Here is a 20,556-nt window from a genome sequence, read left to right on the forward strand (position 1 = left end):
GGCTTTGGACAGATTTCACACATCATTGACTTTCCATTCTGTCATTTTACACAGTACACTTTTGAAATCAAGATACACTGCCAGAATCCTAAGTGGGAAATGACAAAGCCTGTCAAATCAGTCAGTTGTGATTGTTTGTAAGCAATGCCCTCTATTGGCTTCTATGAGTCAGTGCAGACTACTAAAAGAGCCAAATACTGCCTTCATTGTCCTAAACAAACAAAACACATAGACAATTATTTTGGGTGAAAACTAAAAGGTAGGTCTACAATGACTGCTGAAGACTGTATTACAGTGCATTTGTGGGGGGGGGAATCCTGGTAAACTTGTTTGATTAATTAGTATGCTATTATTAATACATACAGATGTTGTGTTGGCCGACATCTTTAATTGTTATTTTATTTTTTACCTATTTGGCTCATGTCTTTATTTGACGAATCTGTTATCCACTATGGACTCTGTAAAAACAGCAAATTTGGATGAAAACCTCTAGGTGGTGCTCACAGATAGAATAAGACAAATCACTTCCAGATGATAGCCTACTGTTGTATTGTGATATGTGAGTAATACAGCGGTTTCTTTTTAATAAACAAACAGCACCCTTACCCTCATATATATAGGCCTATATATATATATATATATATATATATATATATATATATATATATATAATATTATATTAGATGTTATATTGCTTTATTATGTAGCCTATCTGCACGTTCACTCTCAAGTTATTCAAATGCAGTCCCACTCATATCCTCCTCATTGCCAATTAATTATGTTCACCTGGCCCAGGCCAGGGTAACAATGTAATTCTGCTTTCTATTGTCTTCCTTTGCCTTCATTTTCTTTTCTCACATGCAGAAGAGCTAAACTGCAAAACATGTACGGTAAGAATGTAAATATTGTCCTGTCTAAATATTGTCCTATCTATGTTGACACACTCACTGTCTGGCACTGAGGTAGCCCTGAGGATACATTTCGAAGCTACAGATACATTTCTAACCAGTTTCTGTAGCTATATATTTTGAAACATTGTTCTGAAGCGCATGTACATAATTTTTTGGTGCCGATTACAAAGCCCATGTGGTGTGTGTGTCGTATTATTAAGCACAACATAATCAGTCAACAATGGTCGTATTAAAAGAGCACTGCAGTCAGGGGAGATGGTGGTGCAGATGCAGACCTTGCTGGCTCCATTGTAGCATTTCCCAGATGTATCCTGCAAAATGCCCCTCCTTACGTCACACTTTTCTCTCCTGCATGTGGAACGCTATACATGTGGGAGGGGGGCGCGTTTATACAACATAGTACAGTTCAAATTCAATTTGCCTTGGAGACTGTAAATCATGTCTCGCTGCCATTTCCCGAGATGTGATTGGCTGATGGAATTCACTTTCTCTACACTCCACACGATAGGGCAAAACAGATAGCGGGTCACTGTGGGGGCTGGCCTCTATCTCTCCACCCACTATCACCATCTTTATTGTCGCCACTCGCCACTGTATGCCAGAGCAACCCAACTACCAAGATAACCCGCAGGCTATTCCAGCATATTTTAAACCCTTGTCCGGCAGAGGAGCGGAACTGCATACAATTGGCCTGGACATCTGGATGAATAGCCAGCTAGCAGGACAGCTAGCAAATGTTCACGACGGATATTTTATGCTAAAACGAAGAGAGAGAACTGATTTTTTTTTTTTACATCAGACATCATCACCATTCTATTCATGCGCGAGACAGGAGCGCCCGGTAAACCATTTTGACCAATTTAAAGGCATGTCTGTGTCTCACAACGATGACAATTGCTTGATAAAACCGTAAACGTTGCACTGTTTGGCTCAACCAGACACGCCTCAAGCAGAATAAAAAATATATAGGACCGAATGTGAGACACGGACACTCTCTCGTCGACTCGAAAAGTCAAACGGTCTGTGATATCGGGCTGTAGGCGACGACGAGAGCAGGAGTGAAAGCTCTCGCTTCGACTCTGTACTCTCTGGTTGATCTGTGGATGACAGGCGCCGTCCAGCCCGTCGCAGCAGCAACAGCAGCAGTGAGGCAGAGTGGATCGGGGAAGGAGAGAAAGGAATCACGGACGGACACCAACCAAGCATGGCTACCCAAACGACAGCATCTTGCACTGGAGCCACTCTGTTGCAGCCAATCAGCGAAATTATCAATCTCCCTCTTGACCAGGTATGATTTCGGATAGAGAAAATATGAATTCATCAACCATCCGAGCTAGAAGATGATTTCGGCACGGCCTGCCTGCTTAGTTCGCCTCTAGATGCAGCAGGGTCTAATGATGCACCAAATGGTTAGCTTGTAGACCTAGATGAAGCTAGATGGAGCTCCATATGAGATGGAGCTAGAAATGAGTAGACAAAAATCACTGGCGCTGTTTCACTAAATAGCCATCAGCTAGGCAGGGCATGCTATGTCTTTTGTCTTTTCCCAATCGATGTGCTCTCTCTCTGAGCCTAATCCAGTGGCTCCCAAATTAGGGTCCGGTCCGAGGACCCCCAGGCCCTTGAGAGGATTCCAGTTGGTCTCCGTCTCCGGCAAAATTAGGCTCAGTTTAATTTCACAATATTTGGCATTCACTTGAATTTAGTAGGGGAGAATGTATGCCCTAATGATTATTCTGATCTGAGGTTTCCATTGCCCCCCCCCCCCCCCCCCCCCCCCAGTACAGACACACATCTCTGGTGGTATTGGGACCCCCCAAAATCTATTCTAATGGGAGCCTACCTTTGGTTTAAACATACATAAATTGGGATGAATTCTGGGTTGGTCGTTTGAGCGTCTCATATGGTTCATTCAGTGGTCATTGTTTATAGCTAGCTGAAGCTTGCTGTCTCAGTTTGGACAAGAGAGCGCACAATGCAATCAGTATAAGAGGCCATGTCCATGTTGCAGAGCTTGTAGTTCCTCCAATACTGTAAGTTTGGTGTCCAGGTTGTGAACCTGTACACTGCCAGGTTATGGACCTGTACACTGCCAGGTTATGGACCTGTACACTGCCAGGTTATGGACCTGTACACTGCCAGGTTGTGGACCTGTACACTGCCAGGTTATGGACCTGTACACTGCCAGGTTGTGGACCTGTACACTGCCAGGTTGTGGACCTGTACACTGCCAGGTTGTGGACCTGTACACTGCCAGGTTGTGGACCTGTACACTGCTAGGTTGTGGACCTGTACACTGCCAGGTTATGGACCTGTACACTGCCAGGTTGTGGACCTGTACACTGCCAGGTTAAGGACCTGTACACTGCCAGGTTGTGGACCTGTAGGTTGTGAACCTGTACACTGCCAGGTTATGGACCTGTACACTGCCAGGTTATGGACCTGTACACTGCCAGGTTATGGACCTGTACACTGCCAGGTTATGGACCTGTACACTGCCAGGTTATGGACCTGTACACTGCCAGGTTGTGGACCTGTACACTGCCAGGTTAAGGACCTGTACACTGCCAGGTTGTGGACCTGTAGGTTGTGGACCTGTACACTGCCAGGTTGTGGACCTGTACACTGCCAGGTTAAGGACCTGTACACTGCCAGGTTGTGGACCTGTAGGTTGTGGACCTGTACACTGCCAGGTTGTGGACCTGTACACTGCCAGGTTGTGGACCTGTAGGTTGTGGACCTGTACACTGCCAGGTTGTGGACCTGTAGGTTGTGGACCTGTACACTGCCAGGTTGTGGACCTGTACACTGCCAGGTTGTGGACCTGTACACTGCCAGGTTGTGGACCTGTACACTGCCAGGTTGTGGACCTGTACACTGCCAGGTTGGGGACCTGTACACTGCCAGGTTGGGGACCTGTACACTGCCAGGTTGTGGACCTGTACACTGCCAGGTTGTGGACCTGTACACTGCCAGGTTGTGGACCTGTACACTGCCAGGTTGTGGACCTGTACACTGCCAGGTTGTGGACTTGTACACTGCCTTGCAAGTATACTGTAAATAAGCTCAAAATAAATTGCTGTACAAAAAAGCATGCAGTCATCATTCAGGCCTAGATCACCATCACACATCACCCATCATCTTAATCAGAGAGGTCAGCACAACTTTCAGAAAAGTGTTTTCATGTTGTGCAGCTGCATCAATGGTTTGTGTAACTAGGTGTGGCCCATCTGGCACTGCGATGTGTGTGTGAGATTCATTGCTATGTTTGTTTCGGTTTCCTTAACAGTCATATCAAAGCTTATGCACTAGAGATGGCCTGTGGTTGTGTTACGTGTATGCCAGTATGTACTCATCTCTGCACACTGCATGGATCAATTACAGTAGGCTCTCCAGAGTTCCACAAGCCGAAACACCCACTAGAACCTGGTGTCCAGTCAGCTTCTTCTCTTTCTCTTCTCATATCACTGTTGATCTTAATGTGGTGTCTAGTCAGCTTCTTCTCTTTCTCTTCTCATATCACTGTTCACCTTAACATGGTGTCTAGTCAGCTTCTTCTTTCTCTTCTCATATCACTGTTCACCTTAACATGGTGTCTAGTCAGCTTCTTCTTTCTCTTCTCATATCACTGTTGATCTTAACGTGGTGTCTAGTCAGCTTCTTCTCTTTCTCTTCTCATATCACTGTTGATCTTAACGTGGTGTCTAGTCAGCTTCTTCTCTTTCTCTTCTCATATCACTGTTGATCTTAACATGGTGTCTAGTCAGCTTCTTCTCTTTCTCTTCTCATATCACTGTTGATCTTAACATGGTGTCTAGTCAGCTTCTTCTCTTTCTCTTCTCATATCACTGTTGATCTTAACGTGGTGTCTAGTCAGCTTCTTCTCTTTCTCTTCTCATATCACTGTTGATCTTAACATGGTGTCTAGTCAGCTTCTTCTTTCTCTTCTCATATCACTGTTGATCTTAACGTGGTGTCTAGTCAGCTTCTTCTCTTTCTCTTCTCATATCACTGTTGATCTTAACGTGGTGTCTAGTCAGCTTCTTCTCTTTCTCTTCTCATATCACTGTTGATCTTAACATGGTGTCTAGTCAGCTTCTTCTTTCTCTTCTCATATCACTGTTGATCTTAACATGGTGTCTAGTCAGCTTCTTCTTTCTCTTCTCATATCACTGTTCACCTTAACATGGTGTCTAGTCAGCTTCTTCTCTTTCTCTTCTCATATCACTGTTCATCTTAACATGGTGTCTAGTCAGCTTCTTCTTTCTCTTCTCATATCACTGTTCATCTTAACATGGTGTCTAGTCAGCTTCTTCTCTTTCTGTTCTCATATCACTGTTGATCTTAACATGGTGTCTAGTCAGCTTCTTCTTTCTCTTCTCATATCACTGTTCATCTTAACGTGGTGTCTAGTCAGCTTCTTCTCTTTCTCTTCTCATATCACTGTTCACCTTAACTCATTCAGGGCCAGTTTAGGACTGCCAATATTTAGCACAGGCCAAAGATTTTCATAATTGTTGGTCATCTTTCAAGACCCACAGTAAATTATCTATTAGCACCAGAGTGATTTGCAATACCTCAAAATGAAGATGTACGTCTCTGGGTTCACCAGGAAAAAAAAAGTTAGCTTTTAGCATGTTCTGTACTCTACTTATATCCATTTATATACACCCTGTTTTCACCCAAAATGTCTCTCTCTCAGATGACAAACAGGAGCAAATGCAATTTCTGTAAAATATACATTCTCAAGCAGAACTCGCTCTCAATTCTTTTATTTTGAACTGTATTGACATCAGACATGTAAATACTATTCGTTATGACACAAATGAAAATAAATAAATATATATATATATATATATATATACACATGAAGTGCTTTTTTTTTACATTCAACAATACTGCAGTGTGAGTGAGTGTGCAGACAGACACACAGACAGACAGACAGAGAGACAGACAGACAGACACACCGACAGACAGACAGACAGACAGACAGACAGACAGACAGACAGACAGACAGACAGACAGACAGACACACACACACACACAGACACACACACACACGATCCCCCTTCGTTGCGTGATTTCTAACCCCACATAGGATAAGCAATAACCACGCCCTGTGGCGCCGGGATTGGCCAGGAGCAACAGTGGAGCAGAGACACTACACTGGAGGGCACGCAGTCCAGCGATTTCATGAAGCTCTTGAGAACGGGCAGCGGGCTTCTGCCTGCGTGCCTAGCTGTTCGTGTGCTGCTCGTCCATGTCTCCCCCTGTCATATTCTTCCTGCTATCGTTGCCGTTTTCCCCTCGGCTATTCAACACGTCCTCACCGCCCTCTGATCACTGCTGATCGATCATTTCCTCATTCCTCCGATGATCAAACGCATCTGTGGATTACTTTCTCCGGTTTTCTCCGGCTGGCACACAGGAAGGCTGGCACACAGAAAAGCGACCAGCTCCTGCAGCGCGCGAGGGGCGTTTCAATGGGGGTTCTCCTGTCTGCACAAGGCAAGCTCCTTATCCATTTTCTGATATTCCTCCTGCTCAATTTCAAAACAACAGCTGCGGTATGTGTTTGTTCACGTGTTGTCTTAGATGATAGGGACCTGATACCATGTGACAGGCTGGGGAAGTGTTTTAACTACGCCCTGCAGTAATAAAAACAAAAACACGTCAAACACGTCATTGGCCCTCTGGGCTATTCCTGATAAGACGTCAAAGACGTCATTGGCCCTGAATGAGTTAACATGGTGTCTAGTCAGCTTCTTCTTTCTCTTCTCATATCACTGTTCATCTTAACGTGGTGTCTAGTCAGCTTCTTCTCTTTCTCTTCTCATACCACTGTTCATCTTAACATGGTGTCTAGTCAGCTTCTTCTTTCTCTTCTCATATCACTGTTCATCTTAACATGGTGTCTAGTCAGCTTCTTCTCTTTCTGTTCTCATATCACTGTTGATCTTAACATGGTGTCTAGTCAGCTTCTTCTTTCTCTTCTCATATCACTGTTCATCTTAACGTGGTGTCTAGTCAGCTTCTTCTCTTTCTCTTCTCATATCACTGTTGATCTTAACGTGGTGTCTAGTCAGCTTCTTCTCTTTCTCTTCTCATATCACTGTTCATCTTAACGTGGTGTCTAGTCAGCTTCTTCTCTTTCTGTTCTCATATCACTGTTGATCTTAACGTGGTGTCTAGTCAGCTTCTTCTCTTTCTCTTCTCATATCACTGTTCATCTTAACGTGGTGTCTAGTCAGCTTCTTCTCTTTCTCTTCTCATATCACTGTTCATCTTAACGTGGTGTCTAGTCAGCTTCTTCTCTTTCTCTTCTCATATCACTGTTCATCTTAACATGGTGTCTAGTCAGCTTCTTCTCTTTCTCTTCTCATATCACTGTTGATCTTAATGTGGTGTCTAGTCAGCTTCTTCTCTTTCTCTTCTCATATCACTGTTGATCTTAACGTGGTGTCTAGTCAGCTTCTTCTCTTTCTCTTCTCATATCACTGTTCATCTTAACATGGTGTCTAGTCAGCTTCTTCTTTCTCTTCTCATATCACTGTTCATCTTAACATGGTGTCTAGTCAGCTTCTTCTTTCTCTTCTCATATCACTGTTCATCTTAACATGGTGTCTAGTCAGCTTCTTCTTTCTCTTCTCATATCACTGTTCATCTTAACATGGTGTCTAGTCAGCTTCTTCTTTCTCTTCTCATATCACTGTTCACCTTAACATGGTGTCTAGTCAGCTTCTTCTTTCTCTTCTCATATCACTGTTCATCTTAACGTGGTGTCTAGTCAGCTTCTTCTCTTTCTCTTCTCATATCACTGTTGATCTTAACGTGGTGTCTAGTCAGCTTCTTCTCTTTCTCTTCTCATATCACTGTTCATCTTAACGTGGTGTCTAGTCAGCTTCTTCTCTTTCTCTTCTCATATCACTGTTGATCTTAACGTGGTGTCTAGTCAGCTTCTTCTCTTTCTCTTCTCATATCACTGTTCATCTTAACATGGTGTCTAGTCAGCTTCTTCTCTTTCTCTTCTCATATCACTGTTCATCTTAACGTGGTGTCTAGTCAGCTTCTTCTCTTTCTCTTCTCATATCACTGTTCATCTTAACATGGTGTCTAGTCAGCTTCTTCTCTTTCTCTTCTCATATCACTGTTGATCTTAACATGGTGTCTAGTCAGCTTCTTCTCTTTCTGTTCTCATATCACTGTTGATCTTAACATGGTGTCTAGTCAGCTTCTTCTCTTTCTCTTCTCATATCACTGTTCATCTTAACGTGGTGTCTAGTCAGCTTCTTCTCTTTCTCTTCTCATATCACTGTTCATCTTAACGTGGTGTCTAGTCAGCTTCTTCTCTTTCTCTTCTCATATCACTGTTGATCTTAACATGGTGTCTAGTCAGCTTCTTCTTTCTCTTCTCATATCACTGTTCACCTTAACATGGTGTCTAGTCAGCTTCTTCTCTTTCTCTTCTCATATCACTGTTCATCTTAACGTGGTGTCTAGTCAGCTTCTTCTTTCTCTTCTCATATCACTGTTGATCTTAACGTGGTGTCTAGTCAGCTTCTTCTTTCTCTTCTCATATCACTGTTCACCTTAACATGGTGTCTAGTCAGCTTCTTCTCTTTCTCTTCTCATATCACTGTTCATCTTAACATGGTGTCTAGTCAGCTTCTTCTTTCTCTTCTCATATCACTGTTCATCTTAACGTGGTGTCTAGTCAGCTTCTTCTCTTTCTCTTCTCATATCACTGTTGATCTTAACGTGGTGTCTAGTCAGCTTCTTCTCTTTCTGTTCTCATATCACTGTTGATCTTAACGTGGTGTCTAGTCAGCTTCTTCTTCTTTCTCTTCTCATATCACTGTTCATCTTAACATGGTGTCTAGTCAGCTTCTTCTCTTCCTCTTCTCATATCACTGTTCATCTTAACATGGTGTCTAGTCAGCTTCTTCTCTTTCTCTTCTCATATCACTGTTCACCTTAACATGGTGTCTAGTCAGCTTCTTCTCTTTCTGTTCTCATATCACTGTTGATCTTAACGTGGTGTCTAGTCAGCTTCTTCTCTTTCTGTTCTCATATCACTGTTGATCTTAACGTGGTGTCTAGTCAGCTTCTTCTCTTTCTGTTCTCATATCACTGTTGATCTTAACGTGGTGTCTAGTCAGCTTCTTCTCTTTCTGTTCTCATATCACTGTTGATCTTAACGTGGTGTCTAGTCAGCTTCTTCTCTTTCTCTTCTCATATCACTGTTGATCTTAACGTGGTGTCTAGTCAGCTTCTTCTCTTTCTCTTCTCATATCACTGTTGATCTTAACGTGGTGTCTAGTCAGCTTCTTCTCTTTCTCTTCTCATATCACTGTTCATCTTAACATGGTGTCTAGTCAGCTTCTTCTCTTTCTCTTCTCATATCACTGTTGATCTTAACGTGGTGTCTAGTCAGCTTCTTCTCTTTCTCTTCTCATATCACTGTTGATCTTAACGTGGTGTCTAGTCAGCTTCTTCTCTTTCTGTTCTCATATCACTGTTGATCTTAACATGGTGTCTAGTCAGCTTCTTCTTTCTCTTCTCATATCACTGTTCATCTTAACATGGTGTCTAGTCAGCTTCTTCTTTCTCTTCTCATATCACTGTTCATCTTAACATGGTGTCTAGTCAGCTTCTTCTCTTTCTCTTCTCATATCACTGTTCATCTTAACATGGTGTCTAGTCAGCTTCTTCTCTTTCTCTTCTCATATCACTGTTGATCTTAACGTGGTGTCTAGTCAGCTTCTTCTCTTTCTCTTCTCATATCACTGTTGATCTTAACGTGGTGTCTAGTCAGCTTCTTCTTTCTGTTCTCATATCACTGTTGATCTTAACATGGTGTCTAGTCAGCTTCTTCTTTCTCTTCTCATATCACTGTTCATCTTAACATGGTGTCTAGTCAGCTTCTTCTTTCTCTTCTCATATCACTGTTCATCTTAACATGGTGTCTAGTCAGCTTCTTCTCTTTCTCTTCTCATATCACTGTTCATCTTAACATGGTGTCTAGTCAGCTTCTTCTCTTTCTCTTCTCATATCACTGTTGATCTTAACGTGGTGTCTAGTCAGCTTCTTCTCTTTCTCTTCTCATATCACTGTTGATCTTAACGTGGTGTCTAGTCAGCTTCTTCTCTTTCTCTTCTCATATCACTGTTGATCTTAACATGGTGTCTAGTCAGCTTCGTCTCTTTCTCTTCTCATATCACTGTTGATCTTAACGTGGTGTCTAGTCAGCTTCTTCTCTTTCTCTTCTCATATCACTGTTGATCTTAACGTGGTGTCTAGTCAGCTTCTTCTCTTTCTCTTCTCATATCACTGTTGATCTTAACGTGGTGTCTAGTCAGCTTCTTCTCTTTCTCTTCTCATATCACTGTTGATCTTAACATGGTGTCTAGTCAGCTTCTTCTCTTTCTGTTCTCATATCACTGTTGATCTTAACGTGGTGTCTAGTCAGCTTCTTCTCTTTCTGTTCTCATATCACTGTTGATCTTAACATGGTGTCTAGTCAGCTTCTTCTTTCTCTTCTCATATCACTGTTGATCTTAACGTGGTGTCTAGTCAGCTTCTTCTCTTTCTCTTCTCATATCACTGTTCATCTTAACATGGTGTCTAGTCAGCTTCTTCTTTCTGTTCTCATATCACTGTTCATCTTAACATGGTGTCTAGTCAGCTTCTTCTCTTTCTCTTCTCATATCACTGTTGATCTTAACGTGGTGTCTAGTCAGCTTCTTCTCTTTCTCTTCTCATATCACTGTTGATCTTATCAGGATTCGTGTTTGTTGTGGTGCCACTGTGGCTGAATGGTTAGCCCCAGAAGTGACCCTACTACTGTACTCCGTATAATATACTCGTGCAGTAGTTAGGGTCACATAGCCTTCCCATAGGCAATAAGGGGGAAAGGCTGTTCAAAACGCTCTCCTACCCGTCTCCGTCTACGGCACAGGCTGTGGAAAGACTGCTTTTAAACGGTTGTTTGACGCAGCAGTATCATTCTAACCGCACCGGCTAAATTACTGGCTTCCGTAGGACTGTCATATCTTCGGATCTGCAATCGGACGTCGGAGACGGGTAGGAGAGCGTTTTGAACAGCCATTCCCCCTTATTGCCTATGGGAAGGCTATGTGACCCTAACTATTGCACGAGTATATTATATAATATACGGAGTACAGTAGTAGGGTCACGTCTGGGGCTAAGGAATGGTTAGAAATATCCCATGCTAGCCACAGCGACTTCCTTTTTTGCAAGACGGTGGGTAATTGCACTGCACCTACAGTATGTGATTTTCATTGTTTTTACATGGCAGACTCAGAGTCTTAAACTTCCTCATGAGTTACTTCAAATACCTACTTAGCCTACATCAGTTACGGACAATGTTTTTTTTTTTTATTGTTGTTACTTACAAATGGTAGGGGTCGGGGATGTTCTATCACCGTTTTTTGCCAAATGTCATTGGCGTCAGAACAATCGGCGGTGCCCCCCCTCTGGTACTTTTATTCTGTCTGTTCTCATCACCTTTAGGTCACATACAGATGGGTCTATTTCCCCTGACTGACAATCACTTTTATCTGCAGGCCTTAAAGGGACAGCTCACCCTAAAATCCAAAATACATATTTCCCCTCTCACCTGCAGTGCTATTTATCCATCTATATTGTTTTGTGTTAGTTGCCTGAGTTTTGCAGATATCGGCTGCAGAGTTTCTGCCTTCTCTCCAATACAATGGAACTGGATGGCACTTGGCTTGTGGTGCTCAGAAATACATTTGATAAACTCAACAGCAATGTCTCTTTCCAGAACTCATTTCCCCCGTTACTCAAGATAATCCACATACCTTTATTATGAGCAGTTTCATATATGAACTATGTATGAAATATCTCCAAAACTCAGGCAACTAACACAAAGCAATATAGATGGATAAATAGCACTGCAGGTGAGAGGAAAAATATGTACCGTATTTTGGATTTTAGGGTGAGCTGTCCCTTTAAGCTTATAAATTAGATAGCTGCATGACTCACCCTGCCATTCCCACTGGAACCAAACAAAACCCTGTTCTACACACCTGAGATTGATTGCAAGGGCGTGGCTAGAAAGAGGGCTGCGATCTCAAAGGATAAAGGATTATGTTGTATTCTGAAACTTTCTAAAATGAATTGGAAGAATTTGTGAATGAACTGTGCACCAGAGCCTGTCTTGTCTGAACTTGGATTCTCTGTCAGCAGTGTGACATGACTAAACTACAACCCTTTCCTGTTTCATACAAAAGCCTATCCCTTATCCCACGTTCTTTACTGTATTCTGTGGTTTTTAGCCCCTCCTTGCTGCTTGTGCAGACTGGAATCTTTCATGTTTCCACACTCTGAATGTCCCAACCTGAGGCGTTTTCGGACCAGAGGAACTTTTTCATAGTTCTAAGAAGAACAGTTGGAGGAAGTCTCCCCTCTGTATTTTGTCCGCACCGCAAGAACTGAGAATGATTGTAGTTCCGGGAACTGTCGTTTTCAGGGATCCATTCTTTATATAAATATTCCCATCAACTAATTCAGTCGTTCTTTACAGATCTGATGAGATGGTGTGTCTGTAAGGTTGGAAATAAAATGTAAGATTTCTTCATCTAACAAAACACAAGTTTTCTTTCCGACCATCATTTAAAACAGAAATCTCCAAGAAATCCTGCAGTGTTGAACAGCCTCAAGGGGGAACAAAGACTAGTGACATCATTGGCATGCCACAGTGTGCTGGTGGAACAAGAGCTCATTAAAGAAACTCTCTGGAAGGGAATTCATGTGAGATCAAACATCACATACTGGTTACTCAGCATCCAAGCAGAGCAATGCTTCAGCATGGCTGCAAGACAAACTGTAGTCTTTCATTTTTAGTATGGCTCCACCAGCGTCATGCTATACCAGGTTTGCATGATTATAGCTAAAATGCTAATGCTGATTATTTTTTCTTGCATGATTATGGTTAAAATGCTAATCCTGATGATTTTTTTCCTGCATGATTATGGCTAAAATGCTAATCCTGATTTTTTTTTTCTTGGCCTTGTGCCCATGGTTATTAATGATTATTTATGATTGTTTTGAACTTCTTTTGCATCATCTTACAGTATATATTGACTGTTTTCAAGTACCTTGGGCATTCTAAAGGAATTAAAACATTAAAGTTTTGGCAGTATGGCAATATCCCACAATTATTCGTGGTGGGAACTAAAATGTTGACATTATTTTATACACATATAATTGTGCAACCTGCTATACCATAGTCTGATGACAGCATACTGACGAAGTCTTGCAAATTCAGTGTAGAAAATGACAAGTCAGCTGCTTTCTCGTGTATTTGTTTATGGAAATATTGGCTGTTGGTGGAATTACCCGCCTCTGGCTATACATAGTTAAATCAAGTGAAGTTTATCTAGCTCACCCCCCAACCAGGTGATTCAGCCAACCAATCAGGAGCAATCAATCCTCAGATAGCAATGCCTCACACCCGTGTGATAGTCGGGGAGAGAGAATACCAGCTGCACAAAATTAATGTTAATCGTAAGAGTCCCGACATCTCCAATCAGGCGCGGACTGCATAATCGGGCACGTCTGGCAACTGCCCGGTGGCCTGGCCTGCAAATTTTTTTTTTTTTACCCCCAAATCCGTGGCGGGCCAAAAAAAAGAGAGCGCCAAACTTGGCCCGCGGGCCCCAAATTGGGCACCACTGATCTAGGCTATATAGCACACTTCGTACACAGGGCAACTCAAAGTGCTTTACATGATTTAAATGAGAACTATAAAAACTGAGATGGATAAGATAAAAGTAAGAATTAAAAACAAGAAAAGAGTTTCTGAGCATTGAAAGTTAGAGTAAGGGAAACATTCTAAAATCAGTAAGAGTGTTACAGTATAACAATCTAAGTTCTGTTGATACAATAAATACATAAAGTGCGCACATATTTACATATACTTGGAGTTAAATGCTAAGAGTTTAATTATAGACGATGGAGAATATACAAGTTTCAAGCCTAGTTTCAAAAGTTGTAAGTGGTTACATTTGGAGCATGTCTTAACATTTGGAAGTCTGTTCCAGTTGTATGCAGCATAGTACTGTAAGGCCGTGTGTCCATCTAGCTTCTTTTCCTCAGCTCCAGCGTCTTTTTTCAGTTGTTTCCAATGAGGAGAGAGCGTATGCGGGCGCACACGGTTGTCTAGACTCTAGAGAAAGTGCGCTGCGCCCAGCGTCTATTTTCAGAGTTTTTTTCTAGTTTCAAGTTTTCTTCTAGTTTCAAGTGCTCCCAGCGCTTCCAGCTGAAAATATTTTAACTTTTCAGAAAGACACTGCTCCTTTTCTGGCAACTAATCATATGGAGAAACTATCACAACAGAGACAGGCTCAATTGTGAGGGCAGATTGGCTAGAGACTTAATATTTCTGGTGAGTGTTGAGCTAAATCACTGTATGTGTGTTGTTAGCTAATGTTAGTTGTCAGCTATCAAGCTAGCTACTGCAACCGCACTGAGCTATCGTTACGTTCAGACTGCTCCCTTGCATATTGTGCGCTGAGATCGGCGCTCCCCAACGTGCTTCCAGCGTTTAAAGGTCAGAAAGGGAAGCTAGATGGACACACGGCCTAAGGGAATGCTGGCTGCCTCACCGTGTTTTGTTCTGGCTCTCGGAACCAGTGTAGGAAATTTAAGAAATATTTTGCGGGCAGCTTTTGACCCCACTGTCTAAAAATGGGGGCATTTACAACATTTTGGGCACTTAAAAATGTAATTACTGCATGAAGTTGCTAAAGCATAGTGTGAACATCATCACAGTTTGTGTGTGTGTTCTTTGTCATCGTCTTCTGGCAAACAGGTTGCAGGTGCTGAGTGTGTGTTAGAGATGGAAATGGGCTCATGGGGTGCAAGCATGTCTGAAATGTATGCTGGTCCTAGGCAAGCAGTAATATTTTAAAGTCAATTCTTTGCTTAATTGGGAGCCAGTGCAGGGAGTGCTACCTGAGAATTGGGGTAATGTGTTACGATTTTGTTGTTCTATTCAGAACTCTAGAGGCAGCATTTTGAATAAATTGTAGCCACTAATAGTATTTTTGGCAGACCAGAGAAGATGCTGTTATAATCTAATCTACTAGTTAGACAAGCATGGATAAGCTTTTCCAAGCCTTGATTTGACATAAAACCTCTGATTCTAGTTATGTTTTTAACATGATAATATGCTGACTTGGAATCGATTTGATGTGGCTGTTAAAATTTAGATCTGAATCCAACATTATGCCCAGCCTTCTGGCCTGGCCTTTAGGCTGTATGGACAGGGAGTGAAGATAGGCAGAAGTGCCGTTCTTCCTGAGGACCAAAGAAGATGACCTCCGTTTTGTCCCTGTTGAGCTGAAGGAATTTGTGGGACATCCAGATATTGATTTATTCTATGCAGAGACATAGTGAGTTTAAGTAGTGGCTCCTCTGTGTTTTTGCCCTTGATATTCTTATTTATTATGAATGGCTACTGCGTGAGTAAGGGAGAATAAATTGTGCAATCGGGACACATACCGGTAATCTTGGGCTGTCACGCCCCCACTACTCCGTTGGACAGGTGTCACCCGTGTGGCCATGAGGCTTGTTAGCTTCCTGCCAACAGGGTGTCCTGTGCCAGGCACGCTGTCAACAGCACAGACATCAATGCAGCCACTCAGGATACATACAGTAGTACAGCCTGATCAGAGTGGCCCATACTCCTTTTTTATAACACTGTAACATTGTGTGTGTGTGTGTGTACTGTGTAGCCTATTGTTAGGACATACTGTATGTTTCTCATGAGACTGCCTGACATGCCTCTGTACTGGCTTGTGTCCGAGCTATGGTGGGAGCTGTGAAATCTGTATGGAGACTATTCTCTCTCTCTCTCTCTCTCTCTCTCTCTCTCTCTCTCTCTCAGCTTAGCATGAGGCCCCTTCTGCGTTACTGTATGTATACAATACACACCTATCACCCAGTCTGGTGTGTTGATATGAGCTATCTTGGGCATATAATATATACTAGGCATCTCGCACGCTCGATGCCTAGGCTCGCCCGCTGCTAGCTTGCCAGCCCTGCAGCTCGCCGAGCTGGCCCTCAAGTACGCAGCTCGGCGTTTTCAAATAAAGTTTTGACAATGATTTGACTGTGTTTTGGACTCGCAATCATTAATTTCTCATCAAAAATAAACTGTTTAGAGGTGATAATGCTGCTTGTAAGCTACAGATAATAACTTTAAAGTTAAACTAATTAGTGCAGTAATGTTGCACGTAATGGACGCATGGCCCATGTGACTGCGGCGGTCGGAATGTGTAACGTTAATAAAGCGGGCGAGACCTCGCGGAGAAACCGAGGGACAGTTTTGTGACTCGAAAACTCACAACATCGTTCCAGAACTACCCGCAACTGTAATGACAGTGAATGTTGCCGCTACTTCCACTCTGGACCAGACAACGAGTTCAACAAAGAGGGAACAGACACACAGAGAACATCGCTGCTGTCTCTGGGTTTGGGAGGTATTTGAGTGACGACAGTGCCCTATAGCGATTATATAGCGGGTTAACCCGTTACACGCTGCCAAAATGTCCCGTGTACACGTTACGAAAATGTAACCGTTGACCCCTAGTTCTTATGTGAAATACACGTCCTGTGTGCACGGCTGCTATCTCTGTTTGGTGCTGTACCGTGCAGGAAGTCTGGCTGGTTGTTAAATGCTTTGTAACAAAAGAGATTTGTGTTTAAGGCACTAGAAGTAAAGTTGACTTCACTTCACTTGATTTGTTGACTGAGGCTCACCAGGTTGGTTGTTATCACCTGTACAGTTCTACAGGAGGTTTCTGATGGCTTCTTGGAAATCTCCACCCACACACCATTGTGATGAGTTGACATTAATGGTGGTTTTAAATGTAAGGAAGCATGCTTTCTCGATGGCCTTATGGTTGTTTCTTGCTAGAGAAATTATAAATAGATGATATTGATTATTTGACCTAGAAGAGGTCTTGGTTCGTTGCAGTATCTGTGTTTAATGTCACAACAGAATGGATTGAACAGGAGGGCTGAGAGCTTGCTTTTCTCACAGTGAGTGTTTTCACACCTTGGTTGTGAAAATCAGTGGTGCGTCATCATTATCACATATCCAGGTGCAGGCAGCAATAGCTGAGGGATCCTGTCAGTTCAATGTTATAGACTACAGTGTAGCAGCTATACATTGGCTATATTAGACACAGACCAATTGCTATTTTTCAGGAGCGGTGTGTAGCGTGTGCCGTGTGGATACGGAGAAATGATGTCCTAGGCTGACATCCACTCCCTGATAAAATGACAAAACTAAAGAAACCATTTCATTTTCCAGATTCCCTTTATCTCAGAAGAGCTGAACTTTGCTATTGCCATCGTGGGAATTAGACAGTTAAAGTCACTAGCCAATCATTGTAATGTCCAAAGTCACAAAGGCAGATATACTTTGAGTCTTCAACAGTGACCTGATGGCTTCCTCTGGTCTGGAAGGTGCAGTCGTGGGTGTAAACATCTCAGTGTACAGATGGTGCTGTTTTTCATCCTGTGGTCACAAAATGCTCAGTGCCCAGCTGAACAATCAGTCCAGTGTTTATGTGACATATTGGATTGCAGTTTGTCACAGTCAACGCGGCCACATCTTTTAACATGATAACAATCCTTCTTTTGTTGTGGCTGCTGCACTCGCCACCAGCCTATTGTGCTGCTACCAGGCCCACTCTCAGCTGTCACTTTGACTCCTGGCTTTTTCCTATACATGTCTCTGTCAATTCCCTGATTCCCAGAAATGTCTGATTCCCAGAAATGTCCTAATTCCTCTGTGTGTGTGTGTGTGTGTGTGTGTGTGTGTGTGTGTGTGTGTGTGGGGGGGGGGGGGGGGTAGCTGGGCAGGGGGATTATAAAGTGCTCCATTTAATGTTAAGTGGCTGTTAGATGCCAAACAACACGTTTTTCAACCTTTTACCCCTTGCTCTTAAGTGTTGTATATGTGTGTATGTCTAAAAAATTAAATTATGTACAGGAATTCACTGATAACTAATCTAAGTCTAAATAGTGAATATGTTGATTAAACTGAGTTTAAATGTGTTTTGATATACATAACAAAAAGTAGTTGCAACAGTACATGAGGCTAACTGGCCCTCATTGTAGAAACTGGGATGCTCACAGTCACAGGTCACCCCAACTTGTTCCTATTTAATGTCTCTGGATGCTTCTAACACATACATGGGCAACATACGGCCCGCGGGCCGTATGCGGCCCGCCGGCGCCCCCTGTGTGGCCCGCGATGGTATTGCAAAAAAAAAAAAAAATTTTTTTTTTTTTTTTTTTTTTTACAGTGCACCTGAACGCAACATGCAAGATACCCGCTGAATAAGTGTCCAAATGTTCATGTCATTCTGGCCAATACTCTTCTGTTATAGCATTTCAGTCTGGAATATGGAATATATTTCAATAATATTTATGACTAAAAGGCTAAAAGTAATCTCATGTGTAAGAAATGACTGTTCTACATTGAAGTAGAAATTTAAATAATTAACTTGTTGGTTTTGGATTTATTTAGCTTCAAGAGCGCATTTTTGTTCTTGTGTGACCCTCAACACAGGCTTTGAGAATCCCGGCCACTTACTGATACTTAAAGTGAAACTAACCCCCAAAACACTTTTTTTCAGCTTTTAACCAATATATAACTTTGGGGCTGGTGTGTGAAGAATTCTGGTCAAAAGTTTCACATTTTAGACCAAACTGTTTCCATTCTACCATTTGTATCATTTTTCAGCAGCATAACTGGCATAATTGCCCTCTATGGGTGGAACACTGCTTTTTTTTGTGCCCTCAAATGAATGGGATATTTGGTACATCCTGACGTCACGGTGGGTTTAGCACGTGCCCCACTCATGTGAAAAATTGTTTTTTTCCCCCCATTGATTATTACTGTAGTTCACGCGGCGCGAGCCCTTTAAGACCAATGCATTCATGGGTAATGCCTATTGTGGCTAATGTTAGCCGCTAGTTAGTTATGTTACATGGCAGTAAAACGCCACTAAATTACCAAATTGATAGAACTTTTAACCATTTCGAGTAACACTGTTTCCATACGGATCACCAGCGTTAGTTTTTTGTTTATAACGTGGCTATATTCATAACCTTTTATATCTCGGATGCGTTGTTTCGAATCCCACATAGGTTACGCCTCGAATCCCACATAGGTTAAGCTAAAACCACCACCGCAAAGCGTGTGGGTTTAAGGACGAAACAGTCTCGAGCCACTATCGTCATCTTTAGAGCACAATATTCCTGGAATGCAAGTTGAACTGAACAGTTACATGTCCTCTACATTCTACATAAAATTAAGATATTACGGGTTGTTTTATTTTGTATGTTAGATACTTATTGGTCAAGATATGTTACTTTATGTGGGAGGAATTCTGCCAGGTAAGGAGAGGAGTGTGGGCGGCCATATTGCCTGCGGGGTTTTCAGATCGAGTGGAGAGCCGTTTTGCAGGAAATCTGGGGGGGTTAGTCCCCCTTTAAGCTTAAAATAACCCACTCATATTCTGGTTTATTTCAAGAAAAACATTTCGGCTAGTGGAAATTCTAATTGGCTGGTAACTTTAAAATCTAGCAGCCATATTGGCAGGTGGTGAAAAAAGTTAATTTCAAGCCCTGCAGGGAGAGCAGGTGGTGACATAGGAGTGCGTGAGAAAAGGATCAAATATTGGTGGTTAAGACTGAATAATGACATCACAACTGTTAATTTAAAATGAGTTATTCCTCTAAACCTGGCTTCAAATGCCCAAAATGTTTCGCGCTGGCGCCGTTCAGCCCTCAGCAAAAACTGGTAGCGAGGACATTTTTTTGTGGCCCTCTCTATCATCAAAGTTGCCCATCCATGGGTTACGGCGTGACAATATTTGTTCGGCCCCCGGCAACAATCTGGGTTTCTCATGTGGCCCCCCATGAAAAACAGTTGCCCACCCCTGTTCTAACACCATCTGCTATTAAGCTAACCCACACTGAGCCTAATATGAACTTTGCCTTGCAATGAGAACCTTTTGGGAGGCTTTGCCTGAAGGAGCTCTGGTTCAAATCCCACTGGCTTCACTGGAAGGTCCCCTGACAGACTACCCGTCTTACTTGAAGCCCTCAGGGCTCTCTCTCGTCAGAGTCTCTCTGCCTCCCCTCTCTCTGTAATTGGCTGGCCTCTGGGGAGTCTTATCCCTCCAATTGATTTCTCTTCCCCTCGGCTCCCCCTAATGGAGTGCTGCCATTATTACAGTGCACAATCAGCACTAGCATGTGTGATTGCTCCTGGGGAATATGGGAAGTCCTGGCCATAATAACATCAGTGGGTAGGTGATGATGGGTAAAAGCAAGAAACACACAGTTTTGCACTTGCTCAGACTTTGTGCTCTGATCATGTGTTTAATTTAATGACATTTCTCCTTTTGCATGCTGTGTGTCAGAAAAGATTTATGGTAAATGGTAAATGGACTGTATTTATAGAGCGCATTTTATATAGTCTATTGACTACCCAAAGCGCTTAAACTGGTATGCAGCACATTGACAGTCAGTAGATGGAGTAAACACGATTCTGCCTGACCAATCAGTCGTCGAC

The 20,556-nt window shown here is 42.6% G+C and overlaps 1 protein-coding gene across 1 annotated transcript in view; it reads left to right on the top strand.

Annotated features, from left to right (window-relative positions):
• Positions 1-1,765: 1,765 nt before the first annotated feature.
• mboat2a (membrane bound O-acyltransferase domain containing 2a) overlaps positions 1,766-20,556 on the top strand; it is a 104,464-nt gene continuing 85,673 nt past the window's right edge. Inside the window, exon 1 of the mRNA XM_083632396.1 lies at positions 1,766-2,199. Within this exon, the coding sequence (XP_083488522.1) occupies positions 2,116-2,199 (84 nt within the window). The 5' untranslated portion in view covers positions 1,766-2,115. The remainder of the gene's footprint in view (positions 2,200-20,556) is intronic.

The sequence above is a fragment of the Poromitra crassiceps genome, assembly GCF_964638095.1.
Source record: "Poromitra crassiceps genome assembly, chromosome: 3".
Taxonomy (NCBI): domain Eukaryota; kingdom Metazoa; phylum Chordata; class Actinopteri; order Beryciformes; family Melamphaidae; genus Poromitra; species Poromitra crassiceps.